Source organism: Myotis davidii, unplaced genomic scaffold (assembly GCF_000327345.1).
Source record: "Myotis davidii unplaced genomic scaffold, ASM32734v1 scaffold595, whole genome shotgun sequence".
NCBI classification, from domain to species: Eukaryota; Metazoa; Chordata; class Mammalia; order Chiroptera; family Vespertilionidae; genus Myotis; species Myotis davidii.
This window is the reverse complement of record NW_006286790.1, coordinates 1127253-1154748: the sequence shown is the minus strand read 5'-3', so window position 1 is coordinate 1154748 and position 27496 is coordinate 1127253. Positions and strand designations below refer to the sequence as shown.

Below are 27496 nucleotides of genomic sequence, written 5' to 3'. Positions count from 1 at the left end.
TATGTGTGTGTGTATAAGAGAGAGGGGAGAGAGAGAGAGAGATAAGAGAGAGAGAGAGAGAGAGAGAGAGAGAGAGAGAGAGAGAGAGAGAGAGAGAGAGAGAGAGAGAGAGCCTGGCCCTGGCCCGAAGCAGGGCTCTACCTCACTGGGCCCGGCACGAGAGAGAGAGAGAGAGAGAGAGCGAGAGCCTGGCCCTGGCCCAGAGCAGGGCTCTACCTCACTGGGCCCGGCGCCCAGCTGTAACGGAGGAAGTCTAATGGAGGCTCAGACCCAGTGGACTCCAGACCAGCACCCGGCCCAGCCCCGGCTGCTCTGGGCGTGGTGCCCGTCATCCTGCTGGGAGCCCGCAGCCACCGAGGCGGCTGTCTGCTAGAGAAGCCTCACCCTGACGGGGGAATTGCCCAGCCCCAGGGAAGGGGACACACTCATGGGGGACCCCCCCCACTCCTCCATCTGGAACTTCTGCTCCGGCACCTCCTCAACCTATGATCAAAAAGGTGCACAGACCTCACTGACCATTCTGCACAAACCCTCTTCCACAGGAGACAGAAGTGAGGACCCGACGGAGCGACCTGCCCATGGCCATGCACAGCTGAGGGCTCTGTCTCCCATAGGCATGGCTCTAAGTGCCCCCAATGCCTCCTGATCTGTCCCCCCACACACCCTGAATCAAATGCTGGCCGAGCCCTGCACACACCCCACCTCGGGGCTTCAGAACAGTCCTCTCGGGCGAGGTCGTGTTCCTCCTGCATCTCAGGTGGAGGTTCCCAGCCTCTGACCTAGGCTGGGTGACCACCCAGAAGGGAAACTCCGCATGAAGCCCAGCTCCCCACGGAGCCTCCTCCCCCAGCACAGAACCCAAGAGGACAAACCTCCACTCCTGGGGTTCTCCAGACACCCCAGCTGTGCTTGGTACACAGACACCCCAAGCACCGCCCTCAAGGGAAAAGCCAAGTGTCAGAAAGTCTCCCTTTAGCACCCCTCCCCGACCCCTACAGGATCATGCCTACCCTGCTGCCACCTGGGGTGGGGCCCCGGGCCTCCCAGCTACCAGGGGGCTGCAGCAGCCTGGACACATCTCTGAGGGCTGGGCCTTGAGTCTCTGACACCCACACAGAGGGGAGGGGGAACATAAACACTCTCCCAAGACAACAGCAAACCCCAACCCCAATAGCACAGCCAACATTCACCAGAAGGACAGGAAGGCTCAGGACACAGCTGGAGTGGGCAGGGGGGAGACACGGATAGCAGGCAGGGCGAGAAAGAGGGAGAAAGAAAGCGCTGGCTGAGAGCTCAGTCCCCAGGGAGAGACTCCCCCAAGAGGCGGCAGACAAAGGAGGACGAGCAGAGGGAGGGCGCCTGCCTCAGTCTCCCTTCCCCCTAAAAGGCTGCCACTCTCAGGCCAGTGGACACTCCAGTCAGCCATAGCCTGAGCTGCCCTGCCCTGCCCCCAGGTGAAGTGGATTTGGATGGATGGATGGATGAGTTGTAATCTCTCTAGGGGTCCCCTCCCCCCAAGTGCAGCCCACAATCCAGGTTTCTAAAGCCCCGGAGACAGACACTCACCTGGGAACTGGTAGCCGTAGCTGGGAGCGAACCCGGGGTAGCCGCGGCCGTAGGTCGCCACGAAGTTGGGATAGCCTTGAACACAGAGAAAGCAGTCCTGTTAGCACAGCCGCCTCGGCCGGGGGACCGCAGGGCGGGCGAGGGGACAGCCCGAGGGGCTCTCCTCCCCAGGATGGCCTGTCTCCCCTGAGGGTCTGTGCCCTGGGCAGGTCACTTCTCTCCCCAGGCTGGGGGCGCTGCGTCAGCCTGCTGGTAATTAACCCGCGTTTGGGCCGGGAGAGCCCCAGAGCCCACGGCTTTCTTGACCTGGAGAGTAAATGCCAGGCATTAGCACCAAACTCTGGCCCATGCCTGGCTCTGACATTTGGAGAGCTTAGCCTGAATGTACTTTACCTTAAAGCTATTGACACTGGGAGATTGAAGTCCTCGCAATGCCTCCTCCCAGGCAGCGGGCAGCGGCCAGCAGCGCCAGCCCAGACACAGCCTGTGTTCCTAGGGCTCACAGTTTAGTGGGGAAACTCAGGGCTGACACTGGGCCTGACGAGCCCTGTGGGTCCAGAGGAGGTGGGTCCCCAGGCCCACATCCAAGCGCACACACTCCACAAGGTACCAGAACATTCCCGAGAGAACGGGGAGGGGCTGGTTGTGCTCAGATGTGCACCACAAAGCTTAGCCCAGTCCCGGAAGCCCGTGCCACATGTTTCAACAGGCATTTTGTAGCAACCGTCTATTTCCAGACATCTGACCAGCAGGCAAGCTGGGGGGTGGGGGGGGGGTGATGGGTGATCTGAGGGGTGCATGCTGGGCATGGGGTGCAGATGAAAATCTGGGTTGGTGGTCTCATCCTTCCTGTGATGAGACCGCCAGTGAGATGTCACTCAGGACACTTCCCTCTAGGTCCCTGCCTCTTGGTTCAGCTACAGAGAAGGCTGGTGCAGCCTCCTGGACTGAGCTTCCACCGGCCACAGGAGGCCCACGGTGCCCACCTAGCCAGGCTCACGTGGTCTCCTTCCACGTGGGGTTCTCACCCTACCACCTACCCTGCCACCTCCATCAGCCTGACTTTGGCTTTGACCTCTGAGATGGTTGTCTGTGGCTGTTTGCTGGCTGTCCGTCACCTGGTGCCCCTTCTCTGTGAGTCTTGGAGAGAGGCCTGCCTCCCTTCATGGGAGCAGCAAAGGCCTTCCTCCTGCTCGGAGGCTGCCCAGACCAGACAGGCTGGCCCGACTGCTGGGGAGCAGGACCCACGCGAGACTCGGAAAGAAGAGGAACAGAGGGGCAGAGACGAGGGACAGAGACCAAGACGTGGCTGCCTCGAGGGGACCCACGCACGCAGGCTGCTTCCTGGGAACGTATTTCATGGCTGGCCAGCTCAGTTCTCCTCTGAATTAATCACCTGCGATCAAATCAGACCTTTCAGCACTAGATTTCTTATACCATTATTTCAACAATATTGATAAACGGATTACATGCACGCAGCCAAGTCACTGCTGCCTGGGGCCTTTCCGCATGAAAAATGACTCCTTTTCTCCTAACTCCTGCGCTGGGGGGTCTTACATATTTTAGTGCTAATCTGACAGCAAAACTGCAAGCCCATATGTCACCTCCAGGACGCCTCGGGTGGGTGTGGGTGTCGGGGGTGGACCGCCCTGACTCGGGCGGGCCACCGGAAGGATTCCATTGTATCCGCTTTCTTCCTGGCGTACTTGAAAGTCTTCAACAAGAAGGAAGAAAGGCATGGTCAAGTTCACACGGTTTGGGGCCTTACCCCCACCTTCCCGGAGATGTTGATATTGTCTCTTGAATAACAAGGTGAAACTTTGGCAGCTGCCAGAGTGGGGGGTCTGATCACCACCCCCCATCGCCGAACATCCTGTGGGTCAGGCAGTGAAATCATAAATTTATAATACAACATTTCTTCAATTTTCCTCTTCATTTACTGCTGTGCAGCCCAGCTCTGCTCCAGCGGCTCCCGGCCCCAGCCCATGGGGAAACGGGCTGGCTGCATATCAATAGCACATTACGGCCGGCCCGTGCGGCGGCTCCACCAGGCCACATGGCGGGGAGGTGACCCAGCCACCACTTCCATTAGCAGCCGGGCCCTCCCGCACCGGCTGCTGCGCAATGTATTTGCTCCGGCACTCTGGACGCCTGATCAATCCCACAGTAATTATCTCTTGTCACTGAAGAAAAACCAAGCCTTCTGCCTGGATGGCCACCTTTCTCACAGAAAGGCTTTCCACTCGGGAAAAAGAAACTCCGAAATCTACAGCAGAATCTGAGTTTGCCAGCCAGCTCAGTTTAGTGGCCCCTCTGGGGGGTGCGGCAGAGTTCTCCGGAGTGGGGTTCTAGGTCCCGGCTCCACCCTCAGATGTCTGTGTGCCAGCCGGGCACATGACTGGGCCTCTCCCGGGCTCCGTTACTCAGCTCCTCAGAGGCACGGAGAGTTGCTCCCACTGGGCCTTCGACTTGAGAGAGACAAGGGGACTGTGACTGTGTGGCCCTGCTGTGGGGGTGCAGGGCACTGCCCGGGGTACCGCACCGGCCATGAGATCTGCACACAAATACAACTCCAAGTGTCAAGAACCAATCACAGGCAAAAGGTCTGCAAGGTGCCCAGCCCCAGAATCATCCAGAATCACGGGGCTCCCCCAGACCCGTGCCGTCCAATTTAAATTTAATTTAATTTAAATGATATAAAACAAAAACTTCAGTTCTTCGACAAGAGAGCCGCATCGTCGATGCTCAGCGGCTAGTGTAGCTGGTGGCTGCCGACCTGGGCGGCCCCGGTCCGGCACCTGCCCATGGCACGGGAGGTTCCAGTGGAAGGTGTGGCTCTAGAGGAAGATGAGGGCTGGATGCCGAGTCGCCTCTGTTTACCAGGAAACAGCTGGACAAGCGGAGACCTCCTTGGGAATAACCTCACCGTTATTTTTGGGAAAGACAAATCCCGGGAGGAATTGCAAGGAGTCTAGTCATGCGGCCTAAGCTCCAGCCCATCTCCACGTGGCCTGTGAGTGGAGCCCAGCTGGTTACAGCTCCTGGGCCTTCTCCATTTCAGAGGGGCTTCCCGTCGGGGAACGCTGGGTCAGTATGCCTCTGGCTTCCTTCATCTGGGCAACTGGCTCTCCACTCGGGCCGGCAGGGCGAGGCTTTTCAAGGCTCCAGCAACGAGGACTTTTCCCGGCACTGGCACTGAACCTGTTAGAGCGTGTGCCTGGCTAGGCCAGGAGAGGGCGAGGCGGTAGGTTGATGTGGCGGAGAAGGCCAAGAGGAATCAAATAGATCAACACTCATTACATGGTTTTTGCTTTTATTCAGCCCACTTTCACTGAGAAAAACCAAAGAGAGTCTAGTGCTTGGAGCTGGGTAACCGTGGGCACCTCTTTGCTGCTGCAAGTGGAACGCAGTCTGAGTGCCGCACGGAGACCTTTGCTAAGGGCCTCAGTTGATTTGCGTTTTGTCTGCTCAGAGGCAGGGAGACCTGACCCTTTCTCTTCTCTCCTGCGTTCTTTGTAAGGAATTCCCACAGGGCCGATTATTCTATGATTCTGTCAAAGGCTGTGAAAGCTAAAACCCAAACAGCTGTAGGTTCCCCCCAAGGACGTCTGCAGCCACATCAAGAGAGATTGAGAAAGAATAACTGGAACTATGCGCTCATCAGCCTTCCTGTGATGAGGCCTCCCCACCGATGGAGACGTCTTAGGGATATTTAAAGGATTGTCCCGCAGTGTCCTGGTCACTTGCGACCAGTGTGTCTGCTCTCACCAGACGTCAGCTCGCAGGGATCAGGCTTCATTCTCTGCTGCTGTCTCAGCACCCAGAACGGGCTTGGCACTTAGCAGGCCCTCAGTAAATATTTGTTGAGTGGATGGATTTAAAAACTTTAATGGTTTGTAATCTCACTTCTAAAAGGCCCTATCAGTGCCTTCCTTATCTGCGCTTTCAACAAAAATGGTTAAGTCATTGAAACCTCATCTCATTCCATTCATCAACACGTTTTTAAAAATGCTCTGCGTGAGCTGGGATCTTTAGCCACATTGCTGTTGGTGGCGATGGTGATGATTCCAGGACTGCCATGCACGCCGGGGAGGGGCCTTGGTGACTGATGGGACCCACGGAAGGGTTAGACCCTCCAGAAGCCACCGCTTCAGAGGGAAGGAGCAAGTGCTTCAGTCACAGCACAGAAGGCACCCTCCTTGCCCAGAGCCCAGGATGCCAAGCTGTGCCAATGGGCAGAATGGAGGGCACTTCTGGCGGGGGCATTGGAGAAGCCTCGAGGGAGACTCCGGCCTGACCAGGGAGGCAACAGGCCAACCAGACTGTGACACTGTCAGTCTGTCCCCTGGGTCCTGGCTGATCCACCCCTTCTGCTGGACCGCAGGCTGAGCTGGTTCCTGGCTGGGGACCCAATCCCAGAGCCACTCGCCCACTCCCCCCAACCCCCACGTCAGGGAACACTGCGTTCCAAGGCTGGTGCTTCGGTTTGGATGGCCCTTGGTTTACTCATTCTTCTCGTTCCACCTAAAAAGCCACCTCCATCCACAGGGAGGTGTCCCCTGATTCCTCAGACTGGTTCTATTCTCTTTACCTGCTCTGAAAGCACCCTGTCACTTTCTCTATTACAACAGACTAGAGGCTCAGTGCACGGATTAGTGCACTGGTGGGGTCCCTTGGCCTGGCCTGTGGGGATTGGGCTGAAGTCGAGGGACACCACAGGTGTACAATCAGGGCTGGGGAGGGACCATGAGAGGGCTCCAGGGTATGTCCAGCCCATCTTGCCCAGTACCGAACGGCTGGACCCCAGCAGCAAGCTAACCTACCGGTCGGAGTCTCTGCCCCCTGGTGGTCAGTGCATGTCATAGCGACTGGTCAAACAGTAGGACACTTAGCATATTAGGCTTTAATTATATAGGATTAGGTTTCTGGGTGACTGGCTGTTAAATATTGTCTCTCTCATTAGACCACAACTCCATGAGGGCAGGGACCACATCTGTCTCCCAGCGCTAGCCCAGGGCCCGGTGCACAGCAGGCATTCAACAAGGCCCTCCTGCCGTGGCTCCCATTATGGGTGCCCTCTGTTTAGGGATTAAGCTTGGGTGTCTGTGGAGATGTGGACCCGGAGCCCTTTACTCTTTTGGCAACTGACACGAGTGGCAACTGGCTTCGCTCCGCACCTCTGCTTCTTCACACAGGTAAAGGGCACAGAGTTAGACTCAGAAAGGTGGGGCAGGACCCTGAAAAATGTCTCCCATTTTATGCCCTAAGGCCTTTATACATACTCCAAAAGCCAGCAGGTGGAAATGAGCTCAACTCATTATGTGTTTAAAAGTCTTAAGCCATTCAGAGTGTCTTGGGGTACACAACACAGGGTAAAGGCCAAATAAAAATTATTATTTAAAGAGCCAGACAAGTGCCTTGCAGTCAAGCACGAAATAATTCTCACTGATTTCTTATAAAAATCTTATAATAATTACACTCTTATGTAGAAATATATTTAGTTCTGGTTCTTTAACTTTTCCCATTAACAAATGCATTCCTCTATACCACACTATTTTAATTACTGCAGTTTTGTGCTATGTTCCTATACTCCATCAAACTAGTCTTTTCTCACGTCTCCTTTTAACACATTTTCTCATTTATTCTTAGTGTTTCTTCTGCCAGATCTGTTTTGGAATCATTTCCCCATTTTTTAAAGACTTACAATAGGATTTTTCTTTGAAGCCGTTAAGCCTAAAAATACTAATTTGAGAAGAATAAACATCCCAGCTGTTTTCCATATCCTCATGGCATCTCTCTCCATTTTAAATTCCTCAAAATAACTTTACCTGCCCTTGTCATCTCCTCAGAAAAATTATTTTCATGAATTTACAAGACCCAGGAAACTTTTACAAATGTAAAACTAAGCCAGGAATGATTTGAACAGCAGCAAATTTGAAAATACATAAAGAGCTTATCAAACAATGTAGAGGAGGGGCTCTTGGCCAAACCGAATGAAAACCCATTAAAACTAGGCAGATCATGCGCCTAAATGGGATTTTAGCATAACTACCATTTATCCCATTTAATTAATATTTTCCCGACACACAATAACTTGCACTAAAATACCGTTCTCTTGCCTTGAAATTTCTAATTATTGCTGCGACCCACACCATTATGCTACTCCACGGCTTTCTCCATCTTTCATGCCATTTAAGCAGCAAGATTTTCAATTATCTACGCAGGACGGACAGAGATACCTTTAAGGAAGGGGCATAATATGCAACTCAATTTCTCTAAAAGCCAGGGGAGATCATTTTTGCCAGGACAAACACATTTGTCTTTGATCATTTTTTTTTCCAAATAAAGAATAAAACAGGCTATTTAAAACATCCATTAAAATGCAAATTTTGTATCCCAAGAGAAAAATGTTAATGGTTTAAATAGGCAGGATTATCGCCCACCCTCACCACTTCCCCTCCTCTCTCAAGTTTAAGAAGAGGTAGCCTCAGCCCACACAAGTTCAACCAGCCAGGAGCCCTGAGGTCTTTAAAAACTCCCAGTTAGGAGAGAGGGCTGGGGCAGAGGGAGGGAGTGACTTTTCCTCCCTTTGAAGGAAGGGGTGGAAAGAAAGAAAATATCTAGTGCCTCCTATAAGCCAGGCATGGGACAAGATGATCACTCTGCCACGTGACCTTCCTTCCTCTGTCACCTTCACTCCTTCCCTCCCTCCCTCCCTCCATCCTTCCCTTCCTCCATTCACCTATCTCTCCCTCCCTCCATCCCTCCATCTCTATCTCTGCTCATTTAATAGTCACAATTGCCTTGCAAGGGGGATTATCATTCTCATCTACAGACAAGGAAACTGAGGCTCAGACAGGTAAACAGCTTGCCCAGCTGGTAGGTGGGTGCAGGCTTCCAAAGCCCCCAGCCCATGGTGACCCTGCAGGGTCCCCAGGTCCCACCCAGACTCACCCAGCATCCCCATGCCAAGCATGAACGCGTCCATGGTGTAAGGCAGTCCCCGGGCCCGACCTCTTGTCCCAGGTGGGAACATGACTTCTTTCGGCTGAGCTTTCTTACATTCTACCTGTTAAACAGAAAGGTGAACAAATGAGATGCAAATGAATTCCACGTAAATGTCAAATGCAGAGCTGATCTGGTTACGAGCTGGGTTATTTTTAGCCCTGCTCCTTACTCACTGTAAAAATAGCCGTGCAGAGTAAATGGCCTGCAAAATAAATATTTAAGAAAACACACCATTTGCGCAAATCCTGCTTCAGAAAAACCTACAAGGATGAAATTGGGTTTGGAAGGGCGGCGAGGACGTAAACTTAGAATACACATGCGTGGGTTGGGAGCTCAGATTGTGCGGAAGGCGGGAGAAGTAAGGAGGCACTCAGGGCTATTTGTGGTGTCTGAGAACAGTTACAATCCTGCATGATTGGATGGACCATTACATGTTTACAAATCTCTCTTGGGTTTCTTTCAGTCAGTGACTCTTCACACCAGGGCCATCTGACTCCACCTCTCATTAAACAGAGAGGCCGGTTGGTCTCAGTTCCATTGCACAGATGAGAAAACTGAGTGTCGGAAGACTTGTGTCCCGGGTTGTAAACCATATCCTGGCAGGGGCAGGCCTGAGGGCTGGATTTTTAAAATTTCTACGCCAGCGATGCCACCATCATATAAAACCATCGCCGGCACACTCCCGAGGGAAGAAATAAAATTAAACGCTGATTCTGCCCGTCTGGATTACAGGTTTCTCATTTGGCACCACAACTTCAAGGGGTTGATAATCATGCCTGTTTCCTTCTGCCTCCAACATTTCATAATCCTATTTTGCTCACACATCCAGAAGTTACTTATTTAACAACATATATCTATATCTACCTATCTCTATGTCTAGCCATATAAAGAACATATAATGCAAACCCCAGGAAATAAGTAAAACTGTTGGCTGCTGAAGTTCCTACAATATTTTACTAGGGTTCCTTAGGCCCTTGCTCAGCATTACTTGCTCTTAGTTCACAAACTTAACAGGCCCTGTTAGCCAGTGATCAGTCCCATTGCTGATGGAGATGGGATGCCGCAGGGTAAGGCAGAGACCCTGAAACTGCCCATGCCATCAAGGGTATGCATATCCGAAAAACCACCAAGCATCTGAAGGATGTCACTTTACAGAAGCAGTGTGTGCCATGCGTCGTTACAATGGTGGGGTTGGTAGGTGTGCCCAGGCCAAAGAGTGGGGCTGGGCGCAGGGTCACTGGCACAGCAAGAGTGATGAATTTTTGCTGCACGCACTTAAGAATGCAGAAAGCAACGCCGAGCTTAAGGCTTTAGACGTAGACTCTCTGGTCACTGAGCACATCCAGGTGAACAGAGCTCCCAAGATGCAGTGCAGAACTTATAGAGCTCATGGGCGGATTAACCCAAACATGAGCTCTCCCTGCAACAGTGAGATAGATGATCCTTATTGGAAAAGAGCAGATTGTTCCTAAAACAGAAGAGGAGGTTGCACAGAAGAAAAAGATATCCCAGAGGAATGGAGGAATCAAACACTTATGGCCCGAGAGTACATTCAGCATGAAATAAGTGCTAATAAAAGTTAAAAAAAAGAAGGAGCCCGGCTAGTGTGGCTCAGTGATTGAGTAGGGACCTATGAACCAGGAAGTCATGGTTCCATTCCAGGTCAGGGCACATGCCTGGGTGGGGGGCTCGATCCCTAGTGGGGGGTGCACAGGAGGCAGCCGATCAATGATTCTCTCTCATCATTGATGTTTCTATCCTTCTCTCCCTCTCCCTTCCTCTCTCTGAAATAAATAAAATAAATAAAATAAAATAAAATAAAATAAAATAAAGAAAGAAATCAGAATTGGGTGCATCAGATTTCTCCCCTAAACCTAGTGTGACAACTTGCTCCTGGACTCCAGGTCCCGCCGCCAGGACTCAGAAGCAGGCTGAGAAACCGCATTTGCAAGAGCCTGCCCGAGCAGGGTGTGCGCTGCGGAGGCAGACAGATAATTACCCGACGATAACACCAGGATCCGGAATAATACCGCTAACCAGCTCACTTCCTAATAGCCCTATCGGTGACAATCTACTGCATTGTCTTATGAAAACCCGCTGCCTGTTCCTAAGCAACCTGATCAACGAAAATTTCAGGTTTATACAATTTTCATTTAGGGAATATAAAGGTTAACTGACTGTAATGGGAATATTTTAAACAAACCCACCTACTCTTCATCTCTCTGAGAAGGGCTGGCAGCTCTGTTTAATTCTGCCGTCTTGCTGGTGTTGTTTTGGGCAGCACCAACTGCGTGGGTTCTGTCAACCACTGTTGTGCCAACTGCGGGCACTCCCTGAGGCCAGGGGATGTGGCACGCATACTCTCTCAGGGACCCCAGCACCTCCCGGGCACTTGAGTGATGGAGAGGTGGCAGTCGCACCAGGGAGCCTGCCTGGCCTACACCAAAGGCTTCTGGGAAGGTGTCTCAGGACCAGGAGGCCTGCCCACCCAGCCCTGATCCTCTGATGATGTTGGATGAAGAACACATACAAAAAGAGAAAGAGGCAGAACTATCCTCTGTATCGCAAGTCCTAGTGGGTCGGGGCTTGCTGAGGATGGAACTATGTCCTTCACCCATCACGGGAGGAAACCTCGTCTCCCCCATCAGACAGTCCTTATGGCGGGATCAGGGTCAGTTCCATCTTCCCTGGTGCCTCAGTGAAGTTCCACACACAGCGTGGATTCACTCACATGCTCGTTATGGTCAAGGAGACCATCTATTTAATTCAACGGGGCTGAGCAACTCCATGCACCACAAATGCTGGGCTGGGGGGGACGCAAAGATAGATAAGGCAGCCCCCACCTCCGACAGCTCTCATTCTTCTGAAAAGCACAGATCGGTTACGTTCTCCTAGCATTAAGGCAAGTCCTCACTCGTCAACCAGACCTTGTAACTCCTGGGCTCGGCAGCCTCTGGAGCCTCTTGAGTTAGACCACATTTGGGTCACACCGAACCCTCCCCCAACCCTGCCACCTTCCCACCGGGCCTTGGGCAACCCGAGTTATAGTTAGAACCAAAACGGGGAAAGCCCAGCCGGTCTCCGAAGCCCAAGTCACATCCTCAGGTCATCTGGCCACACGCTGTGTCCCAGTCAGCTGCGCAACAAACACCCCAAACTCAGTGGCTTCGAGCAACGATTCGTCATTCCTTCTCGTGGCTCTGTGAGTTGAGTGGGCTCAGCGGGGCTCTGGCTTGCTGTCTGTCATGTGTTTGTGGTCAGATGGCGGCTGGGGCTGAAACCAGAGAGAGCCTGGACTCGGAGCAAGGCCCACCACGGCTTCCTCACTTAGGAGGCAGGCAGGGGACGCTGGGTCGGCAGGGACTGTCCACGGTGGGGGCGGGGCACCTACTCCTGGCTTCTCCGTGGCCCTCGGTCTTCTCACAGTGATGGCCGCTGTGTCCCAAGCACAAGCAGGCCAAGGACAGGCCGATGCTGCCAGGCTTCTTCCAGCCCAGCCCTGGGAGTCTCACTGCTACTTCCATCCTGTTCTGCTGGGGACCAGCCTCCACTGGGTGTGGGGGGCACACAGGACGTGAATCTGGGGGGCACAGCTCAAGGGCCGTCCGTGGAGACTAACCACCACATGAGCTCAGTGAAGAGCAGTGAGCAGACGGATGGGGGACTATTCCTCTCACCCTTGGTGTCCAGCTGGCTGGGTTCCGGGGGCATGGGCACTGAGGCTGCCTTCACCAGGGGGCACAAGCAGGGCATGAGCTCCCCTCCCAGGGCAGCCCAGGGAGGCTTGTCCGGCCCCCAGGTCAACAGAAGCGCGATGGGTGACCAGATCTCTAGCTCCGCAGTCTCAGCACCACCCCTGAGCCCCCATGTGTACCATGGCCCCCCCTCCCCCCCCGCACACACCAGGGTGCTTGTCGAGGGCAGCCAAGGCAGGTAGAGTCTGAGGAAGGAACATCTCTGAGTCTTGGTCCTTGAGTCTCCTCAACCAACACCTCAGCCCCCACCTCCACAGCGCCTCCCGGTGGCTGCGTCGCTATTGCCTCAAAGGCAGCTGCAGAAAACCAGTCAGGTTGGCGGGCCAGAGGCTGAGCCGGAGGTGCCACTTGGAGCTGTGCTTGTAAGAAGCCAGAGGACACTGTAGCCAGCTGCTCACACCGGGAAGACGAGGTCTCCCATTTTCCGGTTTCACGGCTGACAAAGCCAAGAAGCCGTCCCACCCCAGGGGCCGAAGGCGGCTCCCCAAAGGTAGATGGGACTGGCTTTAGAATGCCAGTCCCCAAGCATGCTGCTCTGCCTCAACACTGGGCGCGGAGGAGAGGGGTGGCTTCCCGTGCCCCATGGCTACGGGTTCGGAAGAATGGCCTTTAAGAGGACTCACAGGCTGACGTGAGCTTGTACATGTGTGAGCTCCACCCCTCCGTGCTGGCTGCTCTCAGGGGGTGGGGGCCTCTCCCCATCAGGGTCCAAAGCCACTCAGCAAGGGCCGCTTCTAATCTAACTCTCTATTTAGAGGCAATTTCACTTACAGGAAAGGTGTAAGGACAGCACAGGGCACACCTGCACACCCTTTACCCAGATCGCCTGTTGTCAACGGGGTGTCACTCTGCTTCCTCATTTGCACACTCTCTGTGACTACATGATTTCCCCCTGAACCATTGGAGAGTGTCTTGCACACACGAGGGCATGCCTTTCCCAAACACGAAGACATTTTCTGATGTAACCACAGTGCAGTTATCAACCTCCGACACTTACCCCTGATGTCCGTTATCACCGTCCCTCCGCCTTACAGAACACGCAGCCGAGGCCCAGGATGTCAGGCTGCGCCTAGCACTGCAGACAGTCCCTGTGTGGCAGGGCTGGGTCTGAGCCCAGATCTGCCTGATGCCAAGGCCCGTGCCCAAGGAGTGGGTCTCTGCCATGCCCTAAGGGGCATCGTTTGGCACTGGCTTTGGGAGAAGGCGCTGGGCCTTCTAGTAGCTTGGTTGGTTAGAGTGCTGTCCTAATATATCAAGGTTGTGGGTTCAATCCCCAGTCAGGGCACATAGAAGAAACAACCAACAAATGGATCAATAAACGGAACAACAAATCAATGTTTCTGCCAGCGCTTCTGTGTCTGCTTCCCCCCCCCCCCCCCCCCCTCAGCTGGCCCGGAGCCCTCACTGAGGCAGCTCCTGGCCTGGCACCCTCTGGAAGAAGAGGCTGGCGGTCTGAGAAAGCGGGGTCTGGGAAGTGAAAAGGCCTTTGTTTTTTCCTGGTTTCTACACAAACAGCCCCTGTCAGCGCGCCCCCAGGGCCAGAGGGAAACCAGGCCCCCCGCCTGGTCTGGCGAAACCCAAGCCCTGGGCTGTGGCCTTGACTTTCAGCCCAGCACAAGGAAACTCTGTGTGGCCTGAAGGGGCCAGTGTTTGCAGCCTCACTTCCACCCGAGACAGGTCATGTTAGAAACGACTTACTCCTCCAGGGAGAGGGGGGGCCCCTTTCAAAGGGTAAAACCCACCGCTGGCTGCTCTGAGGGCAACTGGCTGGCTGGCAGGAAGGGAGGGAGCAGGGGCGGGCGAGTGCTCGGGGATGACTGTGGCTTCCACGGTGGACACTGTCCTCCTGTGCAGCTCCTTAGAAGACCTGGTCTTGCCCTGAGTTCAGGGGCTGCTCCCCAGCCAGGCTCTGGGGATCCAGGCAGCGCTCTCCTCTGAAGCCCCCAGCTGACCATCTCCTCTGTCCTGAGGCCCCGAGCGCCTTCCCAGGAAGGGGAGATGACACCCTCCTGTGAAGATTCAGGGGTCCTGCCTGGAGCCCAGCAGCTACCCAGACTCCCCAGTAAGGCAGGAGAGTCAGCTGCCCCCCAGGAACCACACAGCGCTCCCCGCTCGGCCTGTGCCACCTCGTGGCCGCAGCCTTTCCTCCTGCCCACTGCTCTCTCTTGCCCTCTCTGCCAGTCACAAGCCTGGAGACTCCAAGGAGGGCAGGACCCCATGGGGCTCATGTAGGTTCATAACCCAGATTCAGGGGGACCTGCTCTCAAGAGCAGAGCAGGGAGGCCCAATAGGAGCCGCGCTCCTGGGGGAGGAGCCGGTCTCTACTGTCCTCAAAGCCTGGCTGTGCCAGAGAACACCGGCTGCTGCAAAATGAAGGCTGGGGTGGGGGTTGTTCAACAACAGCTACAAGTTCCAAGGCGGCACCAGCAGAGCATCAAACCAGTGAGGCTGTGCCTGTGGACCCCGCACAGCTGCTCGCTGCACACCCAGGAAGCTCTGGTAGCTGCTGGACGGAGCTGAAGAGCAAGGCTGATGCGTGCCACGGTGCAGGACGACAAGCATGTAAGCAGCCGGCCCCAGAGGCCAGAGGGCAGGATCCTGCTCTCCTCCACCTGGCGCTCACCCCCGAGACGGACCCGCTGGGTCTCTGAGCGACCTTCAGAGCATCAGGTCACCTCTTCTTGGTTCTACCGCCCACTCCAGGGGTTCCCACTCTACGGAGTCACTTCTCCCTGGCCAACAGGATTGTTCCCGGGACGAAGCACAGCGTGTCCTGAGCACTTACACACGCCAGGCACGGTCACGCCATCCTCTTGTGTGTGCGTGTACATGTATGATGGGTAGCACATACACATAACGAAGGGGATAAAGCCAGTGCATATCTGTGCTGACTTAAACCCCAAAGACTGGGGAGCAGCGAGGAGAGTAAGTGGCCGCACCCCCAGCCCAGCAGACTGTGGGCTGACTTTCTCCTTAACCTCCCCCGCCTGCCGCCAGGTAGGGCCCCAGCTTCCTGCTTTCATCAGCAAGGTGCGCAGGGGGAGCTGCAGAGGCTGCATTATTTGGGGAAAGAGCTGATGGTGGCAGCAACAGCTGCTCTTTTCCTCTCTGGGAACCTGCAAGGGCATTTCAAAGTGAAAGGAAACCTCTGCCTCCAGCAGGTGCCCAGACAGCCACCAGGCTGGGCGCGTCCCCCGGGTGGGTGGGCTCAGCCAGGGGCCCTGTGCGGAAGGGGCCCAGCTTAATTTCTCTATTTGAAAGTGAAGAAAAGAGGCGTGGCTCCCGCACTAGCCCGCACCTCCTGGGAAGTCAGGCAAAGAGCAGCCCAGCAAAGGCAAAGGAAGAACAAGCTCCAGGCAGGGGGAGCTGCCTCTTCTGGGGGCCCCTGTGCCCCTCCCATGGGTGGTGTGTAGGGGATGCAGGAGGCTGCACACGCAGCAAAGCCCAGAGGCAAGGGGCACCTAGACACTGAGAGATGCTCCGCTCTCATCCCCCCACACCCCATGGGGACCTCACCAGAGGACGGATGAAGGGCACATGAGTCAGAAATCAGGGGCCTGGGAGGCCACCTCCCTCCAGCCACATTACTTCTGTCTAAACAGCAACAAACATTTACCCCCAACCACTCGGCCTGCCCTCCCCCCTGCCCCCCGTCACCTCCCCCAACACAGAAATCCCTCTGCCCCAATTAACAGAGCGGCACACAAACAACGCGTGTGCCAGTGTGTGATGGGGGGGAGGGGGGGAGGAGGGAGACACAGGACCTCCCTCTCCACGGAAAGCGAGATTCATTTATTAAGTGCCTCTCTGGCATTTCCTTTTTTTGCCTTCATCCTGCTTGTTTAATATTGCATTTGACATTCTCATTTTATAAATGGTAACAGAAGCAGAATGGATGGCTAAAATTAGCTTACGAGTGAGAATGATGCTACAAATAGGGTGGGGAACACAGAAGCCTAGTTAATTCCACCCACATCACTCCCCCCTCCTCCACTTTTGGGCTGGTTCCTGACCCAGCTCCCAGGCTTCCAGCTGAGGAGGAGCAGCCTGAGGGAGGGGACTGTGCCCAGTCACCCGGGCACCCTGCCAGGTGGCAGCGCCCCATGCCCACCCTGCCTGGGGCTCTGCGGAGTGCCTGGCCCAGCTCTGCAGCGGCAGGTCCCAGAGGCCAACCCAGGACTCCCCTGCTGTCTCTCCTCCTGGCCCCTCCCACCCCTAAGAGCCTGCTCCAGGGTTAACCCCCCAGGGTGCCCTGGGCCGAAGGCGGCAGGCCTGAGACCGCAGGCTTTGCTGGGAGGAGTGGGATGATTCAGCTGCAGGGCCTGCGTCAGCTTCCCTGGGACCTCCCCTGGGTGCCCGCTCCCCCGCTCTGCTCTGTGGGATGTGCCCTCCCCGCCCCAGCGCAGAGCGTGCCCACCTCACACCCTGCCCTGCCCCAGAGACTTGGGTCCCAGTCCTGCTCTGGTCTGCACACCTGCATTTTATTGACCTGTAATCCTGCCAGGAAAGCCTTAGCTTGTGAGCACATATTTGTTCAATAAAATTATTCTAAGAATCATGACAGTGGTGACGACAATAATAGTAAAAGACCCATCACCTCGATAGAGCGTGCTGTGTCCTTTAAGAGCCCTTCCCGAGTCCTCAGCCCAGCCCTCTCTGAGGCAGGGCCATTACACTGTCTCAGAGGTGGGCCCAGAAGCTACATGACCTGCCCAAGGTCACACGCTGGAGCAGGGAGCAGCTGCACTGGGCACTGGGCAGTGAGGGGGTGGCACCCTCTGCTGAGCAGGCCTCTCGGATGGACAGCACCCTACTCCGAGCATTCCTCCACTCCCACCCTGCCCCGCCCCCAACACAGAAGGCACCAGTACTTCCCGCAGGCCTCTACCCCAAACCCCGGCATCCGTCTGGGACCCCACCCACACTCTGCCTCTGACTAGTAAAAAGCTGACTCAGCAGTGACCCTGGGTGGCCCCGGAGATAAGCAGACGCACCTGCCTTAGCCACGTTAGTTGGCAGGAGTCGGAAACTAGAGCCGGTCGGCCCCAATCCAGCGGCTGCTTTTTTGGTAAATAAGGTTTTACCTTAATGTAGCCACACAAACCAAGTACATACTGTCCTGCACTGTGATGGCACAGTTGAGTAGTTGTGACAGACATGGGGCCCTCTAAAGCTAAAATATTCACTATCTAGCCCAAGCATGTCAAACTCAAAGGCTAACACGGGCCAAATAAACGAGGCATGCGGCCTGTGGGCCACGAGTTTGACATGCTTGATCTAGCCCTTTACAAACAGTTTACTGGCCCCTAGCTTTAGGCCAAATGGATGAAACTTGCAGTTACCAGGGCGTGTGTTCTGGAGGTGCAATTCCTTCAAGGCTACTGGGTTCTACACCTTACAAACAGAGAAGCCAGGGCCCCAGGGCTAGGACCTCCAGAGCTTTCTATAACCTGCAAAGGGCGGGGCCGTCGTCCTCCTGCTGCACAGAGGAAAACAGGTGCTCACAGGACAACCATCGGTGGAGCTGGGATCCAGGCGTGTTCCAAAGTCCCGGTAGCCTCTACGCAAGCGACTCAGCAGGTCCCAACCAGGAGACGAGGATATTCGCACGTCACTGGGAGGATCCAGCCCTCACTCACCCCAGTGGTGCGCCCAATCGATTTACAATCGATGCTGCAAGACCCACAGCAGAGGGCGAAGGTGAGTCCTCCTGGGGAGACCTGGTCTCTGACCACAGGGGACTGTGGGTGGTGCAGGCCACCTGGCTCCCTGCTCTCGGGGTCTCAGTTCCCTCATCCCAGATCCCTTCCTGACACTGGGTGACCATTGTGACCTGAACTCCTATGTGACCTCTCGCTAGCCGTGGTCCGCATCCCGTGCTTCTGAGCCTTTAATGTGCGCACAGATCACTGAGTATACGTCAAAACACAGATTTTAATCCAGTAGTTTGGCCAGGAGGGAGTGTGAGACTGTGTTTCTAATTAGCTTGCAAACTGCTTAGCAATTTTCATAAATCAGATCACCTTAAAGTAGTGGTTCTCAACCTCCTGGCCCTTTCAATACAGTTCCTCATGTTGTGACCCAACCATACAATTATTTTCGTTGCTACTTCATAACTGTCATGTTGCTACTGTTATGAATCGTAATGTGAATATCTGCGATGCAGGATGGTCTTAGGCGACCCCTGTGAAAGGGTCCTTCGACCGCCAAAGGGGTCGCGACCCACAGGTTGAGAACCGCTGCCTTAAAGATCAAGGAGCAGGACCGTTTAAAAGCACCCTACAGTAAACCGTGCAAAAGCAAAACCTTGCCTCCACCAGTCAAACCAATCCCCATTTTTCAGTTCCGAGGTTTGCCTACATCGGCAGCAGGGTGCAGTGGGAGCACAGGGTTGGAGCCAGAAAGACACAGGTCCCAATCCCAGCTCTGCCACTGAGAACTGTGGGCTGTGGAAGTCCCTCCGCCGCTCTGAGGTCGAGTCCCATCTAAAAGACAGGACAACGACCCTGACCTCAGCACGAAAGGAGACGCGTGTATATAAAGCTCCATCACCGTGCCCGGTAAATATCAATCCTTCAGCTGAAGCAGGTGTGGGAAAAGGCACCCCAGGTGCCCGGGCACCTTTCCAACTGACCCCAAGTTCTCACCCTCCGGTGAGGCTGATGTTGCCTCCCGGACTCCATTTGAGGTGGGGCCTGAGCCAGGCCTCTGAGGAAGCCTGGAGAGGTCTCTGTGGCCCCCGCCTCCCTCCCTGCGGCTGCCTCGCGCTGGCTGGCCTGCTGCTCGCCAGGAGGGCTGGGAGCTGCACTGGCAGTAATCAAGCTCGTGTCCCTGCTGCTCGGAGGCGGCTCCAATCAGGGCCGCGGCGGGAGCCTTATTAGCTGCTCCCGCGCCTGGGCTTGCAGCGTGGCCCGAGGTGTTCCTCTCCGAGGGTCACCACGTGGCTGTGTGTGTGCGTGTGCGTGTGTACTGAGAAGGGGCCATGTCTGTGCTTCACTCTGACCTGAGCCAAGACAGAGGAAGGGGCGGAGCCTCAGGTCTTAGGGTTGGCCCTGAGCTGGGGCGGTGGCCAGCTGCCCCCAGGCCCCCCACTCACCTGTCGGGAGACCCGTCTGACAGGATTGCTCATCCCCCACTTAGCCCTTCTCCCCAGAAGGGGAATTGGGCCGAGTGAGCCCATCTCCTTTGCCTTTTCTTAGGAAAACATGGACCCACACGGGCAGCAACGTAGCCGACTGGGCAGCCAGTGACCTTGGGAGGTTAGACCAGCGAGGTGACCTTGAACGTCCCGTCAACCTGGAGGGGGACAGCCTATTCGGTACAGATGTGAGCTCTGGGCTTCGCTCCTGGGGCTTGAAATCTGTTGCTGGCAATGACTGGCCCTGTGGCCCTGGGCAAGCTGCTGAACTTCTCTTTCTGCCTCATCTTGCTCATCAGTAAAATGGGGATGGTAATTAGCACCTACACCAGAGCGGGTGTGATAAGCCAATGAGAAGAGGTGCAGAAAGCAAGTGCTCAGCACTCAAAAATGTCAGCTGTTCACGGAATCTGTGTGGGAGGGTGTCGTGTGGGGTCCCTTGGCCATCCCCTGCCACCACCCTGGTAGTGACCTCCTTCAGCCAGGGCCTCTGTGGGGCGGGATGCAGAGCTCTGCGCTCCCAGCTTCCTGACAGCTCATGCCTGCTGCTGGCTCTCCAGGATGGCGGAGCAGGGCCCTCGTTTTTTAAAATGCCCAGGAGACTCGCCAACCAGATTAGATGGGAAATGGCTCTGGAAATGCTGATGGGCCTCACGGCCACGCGGCCCTCCTCTAAGCCTTATTTCTTCGATAATTATTCATACAGGACCCCGAGGGGCAGGGCACGGAGCTCTGGGGTAACCGCAGGCCTGGAAGCAGGTCCTGCCTGTGCCTAACCAGCAGCGAGCCCTTCCTTTCTGTGACCGGCAGAGACCAGGCTCCAGGCACGTTGGGATGGTGCAGGCTGCTCCCGCTGAATTCACAGAGGGTCCCGGGGCCCCAGGACACGGTCTCTACGGCTCCCCAGCACAGCCCAGTTGACAGAACACGCCCCCGGACAGTCTAACTGCCAGGGTTTCTGCTTGGCAGTCTCTGAGGTCTCCAAGTCTTTCCATCTCTCATTTGAATTCTGTCCGTCGCACAGTTTAAATTCATTTCCTTTTCCTTAGGCCTCAGAAGTAGAACCAGTATCACAGAATCCACAGCGATTCAGGACTCAGCTCCTCTCCCAGTGCCCTTAGACTAGAGTTCAGGGAGGCGACCTACCAACGCCCTCTCCAGCAGCTTAACTTCTTTAGAGCTTGAAAGGGCAGGGCTGGGAGCCTGCAGGGACACCTTCAAGCCTGTCTGTGACCCCAACCACTCCACCCCACCCCTTCCTCTCGTCTACTTCCACTTCTGCTTATTATCTTAAATAACAAGTAGCAGCCCAGATTCAAAAGGACAGACACCCTAGCGCTATAAACAGGTACCTGTACCTGCCACAGTCAGCCTCTACCTGGTGGAAAGAAGTGACACCTGTGAAATGACTGGGGGCTATGGTCACAAACCTCCCTGGCCTTACCTTGCTGGGGCGGAAACTCTACCTTCTGATCACCCCCTGCATCATCTGGGGATTCACCCTCCCACCCGAAGCTCAAACAACTGTCTGTCTGGTTCATCCGACAGCCAATAAGCTCAAGATCCATGTTCCTTCACTACCTGCGCAGCCCTGGGGCGTATCCCCGGGGCCTCGTTTCCCCACTGGAACAGTGGAGAGAACAAAGCCCTTCCCCACGTGGGCCTCAGGTTTGTCTCGGAGCCAGCAGGGGTGAAAGGCCACACATGTGCGTTGGAGGCAGCGCTCGGCGTGGCCCCTGGCCAGTTGACCTGGCCTTCCTGATGAAGCGGTGAGTCCTGGCAGGTGGGAACGGAGCCTGCAGTCCCCTGCGGAGTCAGTCACCGCACACCTGGCTGGGGCAAACATGTGTCTGGGCCTCGCAGGCAGGTTCCCTTTTAAGCCCTCGTCTCTCCCGTTGTAAGAATTGCAAGTAGGAACCTACTGAAAGAGAGGGGGACCGGCTGGAAGGCACTGGCTCCCGAAGGGCAGGAAAGCCCAGGAGGGCACCTGTTATCCCCACACGCTTACCATCTTAACGCCTGAGCTGACACCTCTAATCTATAGCATGCGGAGAAACGGTATTTTCATTTCAGATGCCTATGATGGCTAGGAACAATACCAACAATATTATTTTAGTGCCCTGGGAAAAAATTAGCAAGTCAAATATTGAATCAGGCCTGTAGCACCACATGCTAAGCAGATTGCTTTGATCTTATCCACACTAAAAGCTCCATTATTGAGTTTAAAGTCAGGGAACACATCAGACCACAGACAACGAATATCTGAATGCACGTTTCCGAAGTAACGAATGTTCTGACTAAAGGAAAGAAAAAGATACTGAAGTTACAGCTGCGATTGAGACATAAATTTGCCCTCCTTCTCTTGGGCTGGCCAACCACAATGTTTGGCTCTGAAGGACCTGCTGAGCTCCCATTGCTCTGCAACCACCAACCAAGGGCTTTCTCATCCACATACTCAATCAGAAGACAGGAGTTTGAGAGGGAAAGCAGCCGGTGTGCACATTCTGCACATGGTGTGGCGCCCTCTGGTGGCCATTTATCTGGGAGGCCTACCTGGCTCCCCAAACTTCCAATGATTCAACCTTCCTCTCCTTCTTGAGGCCCCCCCCCCCCCCCAGGAAAAGGAGCTTCAGAGAGCGAGAGGGAGGGACGGAAGCAGCTGATCATGACGATCAAACCAGCTGATCGGAGGAAGAAAATGTTAGTTATCCAGCAGGGCCCAAAGAGAGACATAACGGTGGTAACCAACATACCTGGGATATCCTGCACTGCCCCGCCCCCAACCCCTCTAATCGCCAAGCTAAACAGCAAACACATACCCTAAGCCAGGGATATGGTGAACTACAACCTGCCGACCACATCTGCCCCCTGCCAGCTTGTGTACGGCTGAGTTAAGGGCAGTTTTTACATTTTTAAATGGTAAGAACTAATCTTTGTGACCCATGAGAGTGACATGAGCTTTCATCGTCAGTGTCCCGTTCGCTCATGGATGCCTTCACGCTACAACAGCACAGCAGCTGTGACAGCCCGTTGTGTGGCCTGCAAAGGTATATGGCCCTGTGCTCTGCTGTTCACAGGGCTGAGCCCCTGGAGTCTGGCCCCCTTGCCCACATGCCCACCCTGCAGCACGGTGACCCGGCTGAGGCAGTCTGCGTGACCCGGTGTGTAGATGGGGGGAGGGAGGCATCGCCTTTCAGCGCGACCCCTGCAAACTTACCATTTTATTATTGATTTCATGGAAATGAATCTCACAGACTTTCTCCACAACGTCTTCATTCTCAAAAGTGACAAAGCCAAACCCTAAAGGAAAAGGAAAAACAGAAACAAAAAAAGAGGGAGGGTGAGTTCAGTTCTGGCCGCCCACGCGTTTCTCTTTGTTGTCCTACAGTGGCCGCAGGCTCCTGGGCTGGGAGCTGGGAGTGCAGATCCCTGGGAGGGACCCCCAGAGGTGGAGGAAATGATTTCTAATTGGTACCCTGGCGACAGTGAGGAACAGTTAACGATTTCACCCACAGGCGGCGGGTGCTGTGTGGCTTCCATTTGCCCCCAAGCAGACAAGACATTTTCTTGTCTGTCATTTGCAAGGTGGCCGGCTGGTGGGCAGCCCACAGCGGCGGGCTCACCGCGGGGCCACGCTTGCCCTTTCTGCTGGAATGGCCAGCCCTCCGGTCGGCCTCCAGACGGAGACCGTTATTTGTCCTTTTCTTCCTGAATTACTTCCTCTAATACCTCATCAGGACATCCTGGGGCCTGGAAGAAACTATTAAAAGTTTCAGGCCTCTATTCTGCGCAGGCATCCTTTTTCTACTGCTGCTTCAAACGCGCTACAGGTTTGGGGCAGTTTAAGACTGTTTGATGCCTGCTGTCAGCCTGTCGGCTATCCGCTGAATGCACTCGGCTGGAGACCGCCTTTGCTAGACGAGCCGAACTGGGGAATTTTGGCAGACGACCACTGCTCAGCATCCCGAGTTCCTCTTGCTACCCTCCTGCCCCTCGCTTTCTTCTCTTCCTGCCCCCGACAGGGTCTCCAGCACGCAGCCCCATCTGTGACCCTGCTGGCAGGCGCTGCTCTAGCACATGGACCTGCTTGCAGGATGGCACCCCACCTCGATGAAACACAACTACAGTGTCAGTGCCAACAGGCAGAGCACACAGACCCTGATGGGGAGGCAGGGGGCCTGGGTTCCAGTTCTGACTCGGCTTTGGCTTCCAACCTACGTGTCACCTCTGAGCCAGGGGTCCTGCACCGGCAGATTATGGTGGTGAGACTGGACACTGGGTCCCACACCTTGAGTCACAACCCAAGTCAGGATTTGCAGGGCTCTCTGCGACGGGCTGAATGTGTGGGTCCCCTTCCTGCAAGTTCATAGGCTGACATTGCAGCGTAAGGTACTGAGGGCCTTTAGGAGACATTTAGGGCACCATGGGAGGGCCCTGATGAATGGATGAGTGGAGAAAAGATGCGGAGGAGACGCCAAGGAGATGGCTGTTTGTAACCAGGAAGCAAGCTTTCACCAAAACTCTACCGAGCTGGCACACCGACCGTGGCCTTCCAGCCTCCAGAACCGTGAGAAACATGCTTCTGTGGCGCACAAGCCTCCCCGTCTGACGAACTTTGTAAAAGCAGCTCAAACACAGGGAGACGCTCTCCTCTCCGGAGATGTGAGCCTGGCCGAACGTGAGCCTGTGCGTGGAGGAGGCCGCGATCAACAAGACAACTTCCCCCCGAAAGGCACACGTCGGAGGTTCCCACTCATGGAGAGCACCTCCTCTGTACAGACCTCCTCCTCCCTCACGACCCTCACTCTGGCCTGGGGGTGGGTCACTCCGGGTCTCACTTTCCTCAAGCCTGGACCCCAGCCCAGGCAACCTGTGAATCCCTACGCAAGCCAGGGCAGGTCAGTTCTTGTCGATAAGGACGAGTGCAATGGGTTGAATCGTCTCCCCTGTCCCCCTCCCCACAATATATCCATGTCCTAACTCCTGGAACCTACAAACGTGATCTTATTTGTGGAAAAGCGTTTTTGAAAATTTAATTAAGGGTCTTAGGGTGGGTCCTAAATCCAATGGGCAGGTGTACTTATAAGAGAAAGGAGCAGACTGGGGATGCAGAGTGGAGCAGAGATTGGAGGGGTGCAGCCACAAGCCAAGGAATGCCCGAGCCACCAGGAGCTGGGAGAGGAGAGGTAAGGCAAGTCGCCACAGGGGTCAGGAGCTGAGTTCACTGCCACGGAAGTGTCTTTGTGCTGCGACCCATGCCTTCCTGGCCCGCTGTGCGCTGTGCAAATAAATCGCTGCCCCAGCTCCAGGCCCAACCCCATTCAGGACTCCCACTACCCTAAGCTCCCACTCGGCGCCAGCGCCTGGGGACAGGAAGAGGCGTGCGGAGCTAGGAGACGGATTAGAATGCAGACTGTGCACCGGGAAGGCGGGGGCAGGACTCGGGGCATCATTTCAAATTCTGACTCCCGATATTCTCCCTCGGGTCCCTCCCCTAAGCCACAGGCTCAAAATTCGAGGATCACAAAACTGATTTTCCTGATCAAAGGAGAGCGCCTCAGATGCACACCAGCTCAGCGATGTCGGGCTCACTGGCAGTGTTTTAAAGATCTCTATCACTTTACCATCCCTGTCTGTTTGGCCCAGACAGAGAAAGCAAACTTGATTATGCCGAAGATATTTATTTATTCCATTCGGAGAAACCAAAGAAACAGTTATCAATAAATGTTACTCGTAACGTGCGATCATTTCTATCTCACAGGTGCCCTATCACTTACAATGGAACAGTAACCCAGTGATGAACAATAAATTAAACCAAATAAATTAAACTGAGGCGTGAGAGGGAAAACAAGAACAACAGGAATCTGGGAGGCGTAGGGTGGTAGGTGGGAAAAATCCCTTTTTGGCATCCATGTCTGATTTTTTGAAAATTTTCTATTGGGTGAAATATACATAACAAAATTCACTATTTTTTCCATTTTAAGTGTACAGTTTAGTCCGCTATTGTGCAGCCATCACTAACACCCATTTCCAGAACTTTCCCACCAACCGAAACCGTCCCCATTAAGCAGTAACTCCCCATTCCTCCTCCCTCGGTCCCCGGTAACCTCTGCTCTGCTGCCTGTTTCTGTGGATTTGACTATGGGCACCTCAGGTAAGTGGGATCCGACAGTATGTGTCCTCCTGCCGCTGGTCTGTCTCCCTCAGCATCGTGGTCTCCCGGACAATGTGCTGGGGGAGCCTTCCTGACAAGGGGCAGGGAGGACTCATTATTTCCCTCCCGCTTCCCCAAAAGAGAGCCCCACAGAGGCTCAGAAACGGGGCTTAGGGAAGCTCGCGAGACTGCGGCGTAGCAGCCGGGTAAGAGAAATGCATAATTATTCTCTCAAAAGCGGCAAACAATAAGCCATGTGCCCCTGGAGGCTCCCGTCGCCTCTCTGGGCCTCTGAAAGGAGCAGGAGCCGGGCAGAGGAGCAGGGGACAGGCGGTCCTGCTCCGGTCCCGGCCAAGGAAGGACTTGGATCTACGGTGCGTCTCCACGAGCTCACACTCCACCCGGGCCCTCTGGGGTCCCCGTGAACACCCCCACTCCTGTCAACTGGTACCCTAACTGCTCAGGGTACCAGCTGATAGGGAGCATTTAAAAACGAAATTCTACATCATTCTCCTGAATGAAGCTAACAGTATGCTCTATTTAAGAGATAAGCATTTAACAGTCCAATCCTTTCTCTCTCTTTTATTCAAATGAACAACACTGAATATTCATCTGAATAATACAAAGCTATAAACACACCCACACAGGCACACAGAAGAGAACAGATATCTGAAAACAAGGTACCTCAAAATTAAAATGACCCGCTCCAAAGGCAGTCGCCGAGGAACACCCGGCAGTTAATTTACAAAAAATTCTTTTTTAGGTCAGGGAGGGAGAGATGGGAAACGGCTTCCTCCTCGCCTCAAAAATAATTTTCTTCTCTTATCATATAGGTCAATGAACACTAATAGGCATTGAGCAGCGCCTAATGCATCCTCAGTGAAAATCAATGCAAAGCCTGAGTTAACACACTTGGTTAATGGGGGGAAAGTGAGGGGAATAACACACACCCGGCTTGTTGAGCGGATTCTGACTGTGCCCACTAGGAATTTAAGGACGGTGGGTGCTAGCATATTTATAACTCAGGCAACCTCCTTCCCCCGTGAATAACTCGGTGCTGAAGGGCGGGGCAGCACCTGTGGGCCGCTTCCAGGGTAAACATGAGAGACGTGGGTTTGGGGTGGGGAGTGCTTTCTGGCTCTCTTGACTCCGTAAGACGGGTTTGGTGGCCCCCATGGCTCAGAGCGGCCCTGAGGCATGGGGGTCTGTGGGCTTCGTCACAGTCGACTCTCAGTGCGCGTCTGATAGTTGGCATTTCAACTCAGGGCGCCACCATCCCCAGCTCAGAGCGTTACGGAGCCCCCTCTCTGGGCTAGGGCGGCCTTCCGCTGCCTGAAGGGTCTTCCTGGAACCCTGGGTGGGGAAGGTCTCAGACCCCACCCTGCAGGCCCCTCCGACCAGGACAGAGGTGAGCACAGTGGGACGGGCGGCTTCACATGCCCTGGATTTGCCCTAAAAATAGAACTCAGAAGATCGATTGGTTCCGAGAACAAAACAAGCTGGCTCCCCAAAAGGGACGGTGTGTCTCCGACTGCGGCGGGCCGCTCCGGGAGGCTCAGCGCACGCTCCCTGCACTCAGTGAAGTCCGGTGTGAGCTGCCAGTCGAGTTTCCCGAGCATCTTCAGACGCTAGACCCCGGGCGAGCGATGGGGCCACAGTCCCCGCTATGTCTGCCTCCAGGCCCGAACGGTAACCTGGACTTTGGTACGTGAGAATCCCGTTTCCCACCAAGCCACGCATGGTGCCTCCCGTTATCATTTCTAACGTCCGGTATCCCCAGGGCAGTTGGTTATTATCAGGTCGCATTCTAATAACCATTCTGAAGAGAGAGCGTATCTGCATGGACTGAGCAGCTGTTCTTTAACTCAGTCTTCG

The 27496-nt window shown here is 54.8% G+C and overlaps 1 protein-coding gene across 10 annotated transcripts in view; it reads right to left on the bottom strand.

The window, feature by feature from the left end:
* Positions 1-27496, bottom strand: part of MSI2 (musashi RNA binding protein 2) — a 393393-nt gene that overhangs the window by 38821 nt on the left and 327076 nt on the right. For all 10 annotated transcript variants that reach the window (XM_015560617.1, XM_006758681.2, XM_006758685.2 and 7 more), the window contains 3 exons: positions 22685-22767; positions 8521-8635; positions 1567-1641 (listed from right to left, as the gene is read on the bottom strand). In XM_015560617.1, coding sequence (XP_015416103.1) covers positions 1567-1641; positions 8521-8635; positions 22685-22767 — 273 coding nt within the window. The remainder of the gene's footprint in view (positions 1-1566; positions 1642-8520; positions 8636-22684; positions 22768-27496) is intronic.